Below are 12,387 nucleotides of genomic sequence, written 5' to 3'. Positions count from 1 at the left end.
TTTACCATTACCATTTAACTGATATTCAGTACTTATGTCAATTAGAGCTTGGTACCATTATTTTCAAATGAGGGACTTCTCTTTTTTGAAAAATATTATCTCATTTGCCCACCTACTATTGATGACATTATTTCTTATACCACTTGGTACCTGTTGCTAAGACAAACCAGAATAATCCGCTTTGCTCCTGCTTAGTGGCCTTGAAGCTCCCTGCACAATGTCCTAAGATATCCACAGAAATATTATAAATCTTCATGCTTTTGCTTTCAAACCCACTTTTGCACCACTCTACACCAGGTACAGAGACCCTCAGAGACCACCATACTGAGATCACAGATCACCTTATGAAAATACAGAATAATATTTGGCTTACTGCTTTGACTTTCTTTTACCCAAAACATTTTATTACCTCACTGTCTTCAATCTGACTGAGTGATGACTAAAATGTTAAACCATTTTAATATGCTAGTGATCCATGTGCCAGGTTGAAAGAATAGGCATGTAGTATGAATATGAATATACACACATATATGAACACTCATTTGCCCATCTGCCAGTAAAGGTCCCAGAAAATGTGTTAGATATAGGGGTAGTGGGTGTGCATGTGTAACAGAAATAGTTTAACAAAAATTGGGGATGCAAAAATTGAGTCCAGAACTGAAAATAGCTGAAACAGCTGATGAACAAAGGGAAACAGGGTAGAGTTAGCTGTCAGTAGGCAGGCGAGGCACAGCACTGGAACGAGGTAGGAGGCGTGGCTGAGGGCATGACAGCCTGCAGTTAAATGAGGCTAGAGGCGTGGCTGAGGGCATGACAACCTGCAGTTAAATGAGGTTATAGGCATGGCTGAGGGCATGACAACCTGCAGTTAAATGAGGTAGGAGGAGTGGCTGAGGGCATGACAGCTTGCAGTTAAATGAGGCTAGAGGCGTGGCTGAGGGCATGACAACCTGCAGTTAAATGAGGTTATAGGCATGGCTGAGGGCATGACAACCTGCAGTTAAATGAGGTAGGAGGCGTGGCTGAGGGCATGACAACCTGCAGTTAAATGAGGTAGGAGGAGTGGCTGAGGGCATGACAGCTTGCAGTTAAATGAGGTAGGAGGCGTGGCTGAGGGCATGACAACCTGCAGTTAAATGAGGTAGGAAGCGTGGCTAAGGGCATGACAGTCTGCAGTTAAATGAGGTAGGAGGCGTGGCTGAGGGCATGACAGCCTGCTGTTAAATGAGGTGAGTGGCGTGCCTGAGGGTGTGGTTAACTGAAGTTAAATGAGGTGGGAGGTGTGGCTGAAGGTGTGACAGCCTGCAGTTAAAAGAGGTAGGAGGCGTGGCAAGAGAACTGCTATTAAATGAGTTGAGAGGAGTGGTTGAGGTAGTGACACCTACAGTTAAGAATGAGTCCCTTCATACAGGGGACCCTTCACACATTGGAACATTTCAATAATTTATTTACTGCCAATATTTTTGCCTATATGTTCTAAACTCCAGGTTTGGCATTTGACATGGCCCACAATTTTCATATTAGTGCATGCCTTCCAGAACTGATGGAAAGAGGACAGATTATTACCAAATTCTTACCTGAACTTTGCTGATGTTATACCCTCTTTCAGTGTAAGCATGAAGACTGATAGAGGTATGGCATTACAAGTCATCTGTTTAAATGCATGGCTTGAATTCTGAAATTTGAGTAGATCAGTATGCACTCTATTACTCTGACAACATAGTAAACAAACAAAAATGTGAAATATGAAATGTGTGGAGATAACCAAAACAAATTGGACAAATTCAGTCTGATGAAACACTGATGGTTTGATAAAGTGTTCAGATAAAGAATCTTCATGGTTGGTTTCCTGTTTCTGAGGTTCTCCAGAGAATTATTGATATATTTACTGTTGTATTATTGTCTAGTATATATGGAGATAAAAAATAAGTTCATTTCTGTTATTAAAAAACTACTGGGCCATTTCAGCCTTTCAGTGTTTTTTAATATAGCAGTTGATTTCTTGTTACTACAATGGAGATTGTGCCTTAAACTGCATATGATTTAAAACTGGATGTTACAGAATATGGTTTCCTTTGAAATAGATAGACCTTAATAAATAGTAGTGGGCTTACAATATGGATCAGACAGTACTGTCTATTCATGACTCACGATTTGTCTGTGATTAACAGATCATTCCTGTAGAGTTTTTTAAAGGTTATAGCATTGTTCTGGTGTTATATTACAAACAGACCTCAACCTTTCAATCTCTCCCTCATGCAAAAAAGTTTTTTTTTTTTTAATGCAGACCACGTCTTCAGGTGATGTTGAGTGATTGCTGAATTGTGGGAGGTAAAAGAACCTCTGAAGTTGTACTAAAAGGCTGGATTTGCCCCCAAAGATCAAGAGATGGGTGCAGAAGTCAAAATGGCAGCAAGAAGAAGATAAGGAAGTGGTGTGGTCCAAAATGTTTGGCCCAGAGAATGTAAGAAAGAGTAGGAGGCCCAGAAATATGAGTTTCAGTTGCTCTAAGAGCAAAAGGTCCCTTCTCTATAATCAGCAACTTAAAATTTCAACATTGATTTCCCTATTTGCCAATCAGGCAGTTTACCTGGTTGATGTACTTTACATGTGCATTCAACACCTAGAAGTGTAGTGTAAGTGCTAAGCTTGCAGGTCTTTGGAGGAAGGTGTTTTGGAGAAGGTTTGGATGGATAGCATGGGATTGAATGGAGAGGGTGGACTCCTTTGATGCATGGCAGGTAGAGACTGACTCCTGAGGATAGAACAGACCAAGCCAGAAAGAGGCTCTTGGAGGAAACACATGTTAAACCTCAAACTCACAAGTTGGAAGCTATTAAACAATAGAAAATACCTATTTTTCTTAATTAGAAGAGTTTGTTCTAGCTTTAAGATTAGTTACTGTTTTAAAGAGTTTAAATGTTTATGCTAGTTTTAAGACATTTTACCAAGTGCTTACCTAGCTTTTTCAATTTTAATGCATTTTGACTTGTTTTTGATGGGACAGTTTTTAGAGTGCAGCTAAGTATGGCAGAAGTTAACAAACACTATATCATCAACTATGGAAACTTTATGTTGTGACAAACTTAATTTTGCAGATTATTTTAAAGATATATGTACTGACATTAATACAGAGTGGCAAATATTGATTTTGTCCTCTCAACTGAAAGTTATTCCCCCCTTTTTCTAAAAAATGGTGATATCAAAGCAGTATTTCAGGGCTCCATTCAGAAGAGCTAAGGAGCTATTTGACACTGTAGCTGCAATAACTGAGCAGACAGCAGTGAGTCAGCCACATCTGTAAGAGATATGAAGTACTGCCTCAGTGCTGAGAGGGCACCAGACCAACTAATGGATACCGCTCAAACAGATGGGATGTTAAAAAGGACATTATTCTGATTGGTCAAGATAGTCATGTGAACAGATATGCATAATGTGAATCCTCTTTTCCATTTCCACCTTTTATTTGGTTCCTGGTAAAGAACATGCAGATTAATAGGTTTTTTACAACATAAAAACCTGTTGTTTGTGTGCTTCCATTGAGCAAGACCTCACACCCATATAACAATCTACACTCATACACATTCAGTTTGAAAGATTACAAGGTATTTTAGAATTTTATTTATTCTAATTAGATGGCCAACAGTTTTTCCAATAATACGCAGTAACTTCACTAAAATGAGAGAAATTTATAAAAGCTGTTCTTATCACTGTGATAATGAAGGAAGCTGTGCAGAAGGCCTGTGGCCGTAAACAATCTCAGTGAAAAAGTAGCTAACTGAATTTCTTTTTGCTGCAGCACCACTTTAAATTGCAACAGAGAAGTGCTGTTTTTAACTCTGTAACATGTTTAAGTGCTTATTCACTAAAGCATTTACTGGACCTGTATAGCAGGATATGTTTTGGATATTAATGGAAATATTTTTCAGAATTACTCTACCTACCTCTGCTGTGTTTTGTAATTGCTGCAACGAGATGACTGCCATTAGATTGTTAAGTGAGTTTATCTTTCTTGTGCAGTAAATCTCATTTCAGCGGTGTCTGAAGTCTCTCGTGCTGTGGCATAATTTCATTCTCATACAGAGGAGATATTATATGTTTCAAAGAGAGAGGGAAGAGATAAACGAGGGAGAGCGAGAGAATGAGAATGTTACGGAGGTGAAAAGAGACAAAAGAGCCAAAGAAAATATATGGTTTAGATAAGGCAAATTGCAGAAATGACATGATTGAGATGTAGTGCTGAGAACTTAAAGAGAAAAAAGCCAAATGTCAGTGATACCTATGATTCCATGAACATTCTGGCCTTCTCCTCACACCGCTACAGCACAGATGAACCTCCATGTTCAAGTGGAGCATGCCTATCCAGCCCTACACTATCCCCATGGCTGTGCCAGGGAGGTGGTGCGTCTCCTGCCTGTCCATCATGCACCTCTCTGGGGTGTGGGCTTTGGCACTCGACTGACTGCCTCTAAGCCTCAGTGCACAGCCAGACCAGAGAACCATGCAGAGAGAAGGGGCTGAGTTGAAATATTCCTTCTGGGCCCCTTCTGGAAAAGGGCTCCCTACCAGACAATAACTTCTCATTTCCAACATGGAAACTTCATGCATGAAGCAGGGACTCCCTCTGTTTATGTTTCTTTTAGTGTGTGTGTGTGTATGTGTGTATGTGTGTGTGTGTGTGTGTGTGAGAGAGAGAAATAAATCAGTGCTACAGCATATAATGCTCCAAAATATGCAAAAGTCAATAGTGTGTAAGAAGAAAAGATAGAGAGGAATCCTTTTTGTTAAACATGAACAAAAATCATTTCAAAGTCTCATTCATGTCAGCTCATAAGGGTTCCCTGTGGGAGCTTGTGGCCTGGAGAAAAATGGAACATACTCAAAGAAAAGAAATGAGTGCAATTTATGGACCCATCGCTTCTCTTCTCATTTCTCTCTCACTTCCCACGGCACACATACTCTAATGGGTATAATTTTCCTCTCTCTCTGTAATTACTACTAAATCGTCTCCATGAGACCTTTCCTATGACTAATTATAATTATGTTTAAAATAAAGTTTTCTAATGTTTTTATGTGAACACTACCCTCCTATGTCTTATTGTAGCAGAATGTACATGATAGCAGGTTGTCTCTTAAAATGTTATTTTTGATTGTATTCCTTGTTCTTTTGGGTCTTTATCCTGTATTTTAGGTACAATGTGGACACAAGAAGTTCAAATATCTCAAAACATGTAAGCTTAAATGATCTTATTTTTTATTTTTCTGTACTGATATTTATTGTTAGGTTTGTATCTATATTTTTCAAGTTAGTAAACAGAGTGAACGTTGTTTTGCTTAACAGAAGATGCATTTTCAATATTTATGTGTGACAGATATTTAACTTCTTTCTCTTTATATCCTTTCTTGCTATTCCTGGATGTGCAGAAGGTAAGAAGTCCTTTTCTGTGTTTGTAACTAATCAAACCATGAACATTATAAAGTTCCAGAGATAACATTGTGGAGACCTTGTGGACTACTGCTTCCAAACTTAGCTAGAGCTAATGGCTGATTTAATTAGCTCAAGAAATTAATCAAAGCTCTCAGATTAAATTAAATGAGGACCAGCAATGTAAACACAAACAGGATTTGATTGATTAGTGTAAGGGGCTTAAAACATTAAAATATGTCTGGATGGAATTTACCCAGTTAAGGTGTTGCATTGCTGCTGGGATGCAGGCTGGCTGTTGGTCCATTAGATACAAATATCACAGTTCATTTCTCCTGCTACCCAGGTGATGCACCATCAAATCTGGCCTTTAGGCTTCTCCTTCGGCAAGGTGGAGCTTCTCCAGCAGTACAGCCAGTAGTTCAGACAGTTCAGAGCTTCTTATGCACTGGAGCATAGCGTGATAAGAGAGAGACCTAGAATGTTCTGCAAATAACGCTGGGGTTAACACTGGTGAACTGAGAAATTATGGATGATAAATATTAGATTAAGGATTAATATTTTATGGATTAGTTTAAGTATTTTACATCTTGTTACTATATTGTGATAATGTTAGGTGCCTTAATGTTTCCAAAGAAATACTGCACAGCATGAGCCATTTTCTCCTTCTGGGCTTATTTATATATATAAATATACTCACCACCTACTTTATTAGAAACACCTACCTATACTCAGTGTAACACAAGATTTTTACTGGTGCAATTTATACGTCTACAGTTACAGCCCATTGGTTGCTGTGCACGATTTGTCATCCACCTTCTACTTTATTAATCTCTAGTCAGTTTCTCACAACTAACTCACTGCTTACTGGATATTATTTGGCCGATGGACCATTTTTCACACTGCAGTGTCACTGCCACGGATTTGTCACTAGCATGAGCTTATCAGGCATGGTAGTATGCCTGAAGTTTTTACATGTCACTCAACATATGTTGAGAGTGGGTTGAGGTTGAGAGTGGTCTGCCACCCCCAAAAATATCCAGCCAACTGTGGTCCTGTACATAGAAACTGACCATTAATTAGGAGCTGGAGGATGACAAATGCAAACTGTGCATGGCAACAGATGGGCTATAAGCTGTATCCATACACAACAAGCTGGTATTTATAAATACAGTTCTAATGAAGTGCGGTTTGAGTGTACATTTTCATCTCCAGAAGGTTGTTTTTTCTGTGTACCTATTAATGTCTTTGCTGTTCTAGGATTTTCTGGGCCAGACATTTTGCACACTTGGGGAGATTATTGGCTCAACGGGTAGTCGGATGGAGAGAACACTATCGTGAGTCCAGTCTTTTTTATTTATTAACCAAGGAATAGTTCTTCTTACAGGCTCTTTCTGAATATTTTTACATTGGGTCTCAAACACTTATAGTAACATGGTATAGCACTCGTAATACTGACTCATAAAATATTTACTTCTCACGAGACTGACAATAGCCTGCACACAACTATGTGTTCTAAAATACTTGTGTTTTAGAGACATGGAACAAATTCAGTTCTGGTTTCATGATGCAGTTCCCTGGAGTGTTTGCTAAAGTTATTTTACAGAATGTTTCTGCTTCATGATATGAAAATGTGTTTTAGACTGGCAAGGGTTGCAGGGTATGGCTCATCTCACACTATGAAAACTTGATGCTGCAATGATGTTAACGTATGTCACATGACAGAAAGATCTTAAAAAATGTTATTTAAGACAGGGATATTGGACTGTTGTCTTTACCCCAAGATTTGTTTGGCTTTAGGTTGGGTAAAGTATCAACATTTTAAAATGCAGTAACATTAAAGCATGCATGTCCACATCCAGCTCCACATCCCCACCACAGCTGCTCACAACCCCAGCTGCACGTTCCTAACCCACCTGCTACTGTTGCCATTAGACACAGCCCGGCAGCTCCAATTAAGCCTACATTCACACTGGAATGCAAGTCATTAACATCTTATTTGTCATGTTGCAGACATTTGTTAAATCATAGTACCAAAAAACAAAAACATACAAACAAAAAACAATGGTTCAAAAGCAATATTATTATTATATATATAATATATGTTATTATTACAATAAGGTTAAATATAATTGATTTAAATAGTGAACAATTAAATATTAAATTAAATATTAAATGAAGAAAAGAAGAAAAATACATTAAACAGAAGATGATTAAAATCAATGTAAATTTAATTTAAATAAATATTAAAAAAAATCAAATGAACATATAAGTTGAATGTCACGGTATGGCCCCTCCTCCCAAACGTCTCCCTGTGTGTGTGTGTGCGTGCTTGTTTGTCCGTATGGCCACACCCTCCCCGTGTTTCACACCTGCTCCTCATTGTGTGTTGTTAGTGTGTGAGTATATAAATCTTTTGTTTAAATGTGGATATTGTCGATGTTTGATCCTGCTATAGCCTAAGTGCTACGTTGTCTTTTGTGTTTAACAATAAACATCGTTGTATGTCTTACGGCTCCTCTTTGCATTCTGCGAAGCAGTTGTCTTGAACCTTGTTCTTTGAGGTTTTGTAATTTCTTGCAGTATTGGCCCTGTGTCACAAATAAATCAATTTCCCTGTGCTTCTTGTAAAACAAACACTTGTACTTTTTGCTGTGGGGTGAGGAATGAGGTAGTGGCCTGGGGTATGAGGTACTGGTGTAGGGTATGAGGTAGTGGGGTATGATGTAGTGAGGTGGGGTATGAGGAATTGGCGTGGGATATAATGTAGTAGGGTAGGGTAAGATAATGCATGAATTCAGAAATAAAATTAAAAGTAGTGTAAAATGGCAAGAGTGGCAATTGTAATGATTCTGATGATTACTGCAGTAATCTTGTGATCATAATTGTTTTGTGCAATTAGCAATGATTGGTACATTTCAATGCACAGTTATAGCAAGTTCTGTAGTTATATCTATGACAGGTTCCATTAATATATATCAGTGACTGGTTAGTACACTTCAAAAAATTCAACACGGTATTTCAGAACAAATTAGACTAATTGAACATCATTATAAATAAGAAATGCCTGAATGTAAGGCATAGTATCATACGCTGGTCCAAAGTAGTGGTCTAAATAGTATTTAATTTATAGTGCATGATTGTTTAAATTTTTGTTTACTAATTATTGTTTTATAGTAGACGTAAGTTGAATGTATTTTAATATTATTATTACAATTTTTGGAATCCACAAAAGTAACTATAAATGTATTATATTGTACCCAATAATGTACTGAGTTCATTCATTTCCATGTATTTGATGTGGTTTACTTACAAACATAAAATGCCCAAAATCCCTTATCCCAGAATCTCCTTTTCGGTGTCTTTCTTTGACACCCCCCCCCCCCCCAACTCTGTTTCTCTGAAAAATATATAAATCTGCCATAGTACAGAGGCATGTTTCTGTAATAACTGAGAAAATGTGTTTCCCACTCTGGCTATCACTGAATATAACTTGAGTGCATTCTTTCCTTTTTCTGTTTTCTTTTTTATCTTGTCATCTTTTTTTCCTAAAAATAGATAGAGTGATACCGAATAAAATCCCTTCAGAGAACTGAGATTTACATAGTGGTTTAACAATTTTATAAATTGTCAGTCATGATTGATAAGATTAATTGGGGCATCACCATGATTAACAGGGAGAATTAATTAATATTAATTAATTTATGAATTGTTATTAATTCAGTCTCAACTCACGAAAGTCATCAGTTCGATAATGTGATTATTTCTTGTCAACCAAAAGTTAGAATATCACTTGTGACTCACACACATTTATACATAGAGTATATTTATTGAATAAACAGAAAGGATAACATGCATATAAACCATTAAGATTCTACTAATATTGAGTTTTCTAAAATCTATACAGAATAACAAATGTAGCAAACAAAGTAACCAAAATGAATGAACACAAACTAGATTCATGGTGGACCAAAGTAGCTACCTAATGAAGTACAGGAAAGAATGGGAAAAAGAAAAACTGATTAGTTAGGGCAGTGGTAGCTCAGTGGATAATGTGCTTGATTGCTAATCAGAAAGTTACAAGTTCAAGCTCCACTACAGCCAAGTTGCCACTGTTGTAAGTTGCTTTGGATAAAATTGTCTGGTAAATGTAGGTAACCTGTGAGAATAATCAACTGGTCAGTCTACTTGTCAAACCAACCAATGAAGGAAACTAGTTAACTGAATGAGAGACAGCATGACTAACAGTATAAAACTTAGGAAAGAACTGAAGATAGGATTGAGGAGGCTGCATTGCAGATAGAAGGGAAGGGTTACTGATCTATTTTTTTTATATATAAAAAGGAGCGTTACTATTGATACCAGCTGGTAACGTAAAAGGGGAAATCCTTGTCCTTATGACTTGTTGGGCTCTACTGTTGGCACTTAGTGAGAGTGTCCATTTTCCATCAAGCCATCTGGGTGGCACTGACAGAGAGTGTCTGTTTTCCATCGTATTGCTGGTTCAACCCATCATGAGTGATGCAGGCCAATAATGATGAGACAGCTAGGCTTCGTGATCCACAGGATTGGATTTTTGGAGTTGGCTTTTTCGGGTGGACCCTTCCGAAGTCGAAATGTTGGTGTACCAGTGGTCATACAGCCCATCCTTGCTTTTGATGATGATTCTGGAATGATTTACCATATAATGAAACTTCAGTCACATTCAACACAGAATGGCAAGTTTGCTTGATATAAACTGTGAGGAGTGAATTTTTTTTTCATGATGGTGAACATAATTCCTGTAGGATATTCTAGTAAAATCCACAACAATTTAATAAAACAAAAGAAAATCATACATTTACTACCAAATTCTATCTCATGGTCTTAGAATGAAGTTTGTAAACAAAGTATCAAACCCTAGGATGGGTGAAGCAATTGACAGATGTTCTATTGTTCAGTTTTGTATCTATTTACCAGTTTTGTATCTGTTTCTGTTTGTTGTGTTAGGTTTGTTTTTTATTGTTCTTAAATGTTTTTTAGATTTCAAAAGATAATTCTCACACTCTTTTATGCTGAATTACAAAGAATTAAGGTGGACACAGAATTATAGTGGACATAGAGGAGACACAGGTGTAACACACTAAATGCCATACAGGGTGATTTTGTAAATTACTCTTTTTGACTGTTTAATTACTATTTATGGTGGTAGAGTTGTATAGCTTAAGGAAGATTAAATCTTACTTCCATACATGCTCCATTACATTAAGTCTCATAGATGTCATGATACAGGCATTCAAGTCTGTACAGACAATATATATTTAAAATACAGCATGCAAAGACTCTGACTGTAGAAGCAACAATTTCATTATTCATATGGCCCAACAGAGTTCTCTCTCTCTCTCTCTCTCTCTCTCTCTCTCTCTCTCTCTCTCACACACACACACACACACACACACACACACACACACACAGTGTCCTACACACCATACTCTTTTTTTCATTATTTAACTGGTAACACTCTGACCTACATAAAATGGAACCAATTTTTTTCTACTTTAATTTATATCTGTGCCCTCTTCCAGTTTAATCACACCAGCATAAAGTATTCTGCTCTCTCTCTCTCTCTCTCTCTCTCTCTCTCTCTCTCTCCCTAACACACACACACACACACAAACAGACACACACACACTCTCTCACTCACTCTCCCTCTCTTCAAGATTAGATATTCCAATTGGTTTGCATGAGAACCCAGCAGAATATTTTCCTAGGTGTCTTCTGTGGTTTTATATGAAACACTCCAGACGAAGGAGGATGAGGAGAGTTCACTCACCGGGAGATCACAGTCTACATCTCAAAACTGTTATTGGAACATTATTAGAAAGCATACCAGGCTCTCTATGTTTACAGACACAGAAGATGTGAAAGGAGTGCTGAAATAGAAACAACTCCAGATAACATAATCTGCTCGTCCATTCATTAACTTAAGCAAGGATAAGTAGCATAGTGATTTCATGTGTGAAGAAGTTTTTTATTCATGTTTGACCATACAGTAGCAGACCCTGCTGGGTCATTTTGATTCTTGATTAAGACTGCTGCTTAATTAATTTGGAATAGTGTGAAATTATAGGTATGATAACATAAGGATACCATACCTTTCTTACCTATGTTGTGTGCTTTTAGATATTCCTCTAAAACCAATGCCCATTGCCATAGAGAGAAGACTTTGGTGCAAATGTGTGTATGTGCGATTTTATTCATGTTTGCTTGTGTGTTTGTATGTCTTTTTTGCTTTTCTGCTTTTTCTAGTCTGTACTGTCTTTAAAGGAATAATACCCCTAATTAAAGGCATGTTCACCCTGGTCTGTTTGGTGTGATTCTGCTGAAACTCAGTGTCTAAGTGCAGTTCATTTGTATAGGTGAGAATGTTACAGTTGCTATGTTGCCAATACCTGCTGTGCACCAAACTACCACACAGAGGTCCCCTGAGAAAGTCAGTTTTGTCCATTTCTAAGCAAACTCTGGCAGAGCAAGTTTTGAAGTGAGAAAATAACATGGACTAATCACAAATGTGGTGTGATGTCAAAGCAGATGTTGATATTGTCATACAAAATAAGACAAGTTGAGCAGTGGGAAACCACTGAGCAATAGTGAGGTGAAATGACCCCTATAAAAATAACCTATGGATATATTTTATTTTTTCTGTGTGAGTGTCACAGTCATGCTTCCCTTGGCGTTGCAGTTTCCACAGCAACGTGTTTCCATCTGCTCTTTTGTTTTGATTCTGTTGTTTCCACCTATTGATTTGATTACTTGTCTTAGATTTGTTTTACCTGTTGAAGTTCATGTTCATTAGCCTTTGCATATATTCCCCTTGTGTGAGTCTTGGTTGTTGGTCTTTCACATTCCCTTTTGTGCTCTAGTGTTTTTGTTTCTCTGGTTTATGTTTCCTTAGTGTTTCACTTGTGTTCTCATATTTGGTA

General features: G+C 37.5%; 1 protein-coding gene across 3 annotated transcripts in view; it reads left to right on the top strand.

Annotated features, from left to right (window-relative positions):
* The window catches only part of LOC113581555 (copine-9), an 89,327-nt gene that overhangs the window by 26,247 nt on the left and 50,693 nt on the right, over positions 1–12,387 (top strand). For 2 of the 3 annotated variants that reach the window (XM_027016772.2, XM_027016773.2), the window contains 3 exons: positions 5,192–5,231; positions 5,425–5,427; positions 6,686–6,762. In XM_027016772.2, coding sequence (XP_026872573.1) covers positions 5,192–5,231; positions 5,425–5,427; positions 6,686–6,762 — 120 coding nt within the window. The remainder of the gene's footprint in view (positions 1–5,191; positions 5,232–5,424; positions 5,428–6,685; positions 6,763–12,387) is intronic. The other variant, XM_027016774.2, reaches the window with a different exon arrangement.

This window comes from Electrophorus electricus, chromosome 3 (genome assembly GCF_013358815.1).
Source record: "Electrophorus electricus isolate fEleEle1 chromosome 3, fEleEle1.pri, whole genome shotgun sequence".
In the NCBI taxonomy this organism is placed as follows: Eukaryota; Metazoa; Chordata; class Actinopteri; order Gymnotiformes; family Gymnotidae; genus Electrophorus; species Electrophorus electricus.
This window is presented reverse-complemented; position numbering and strand designations above follow the sequence as displayed.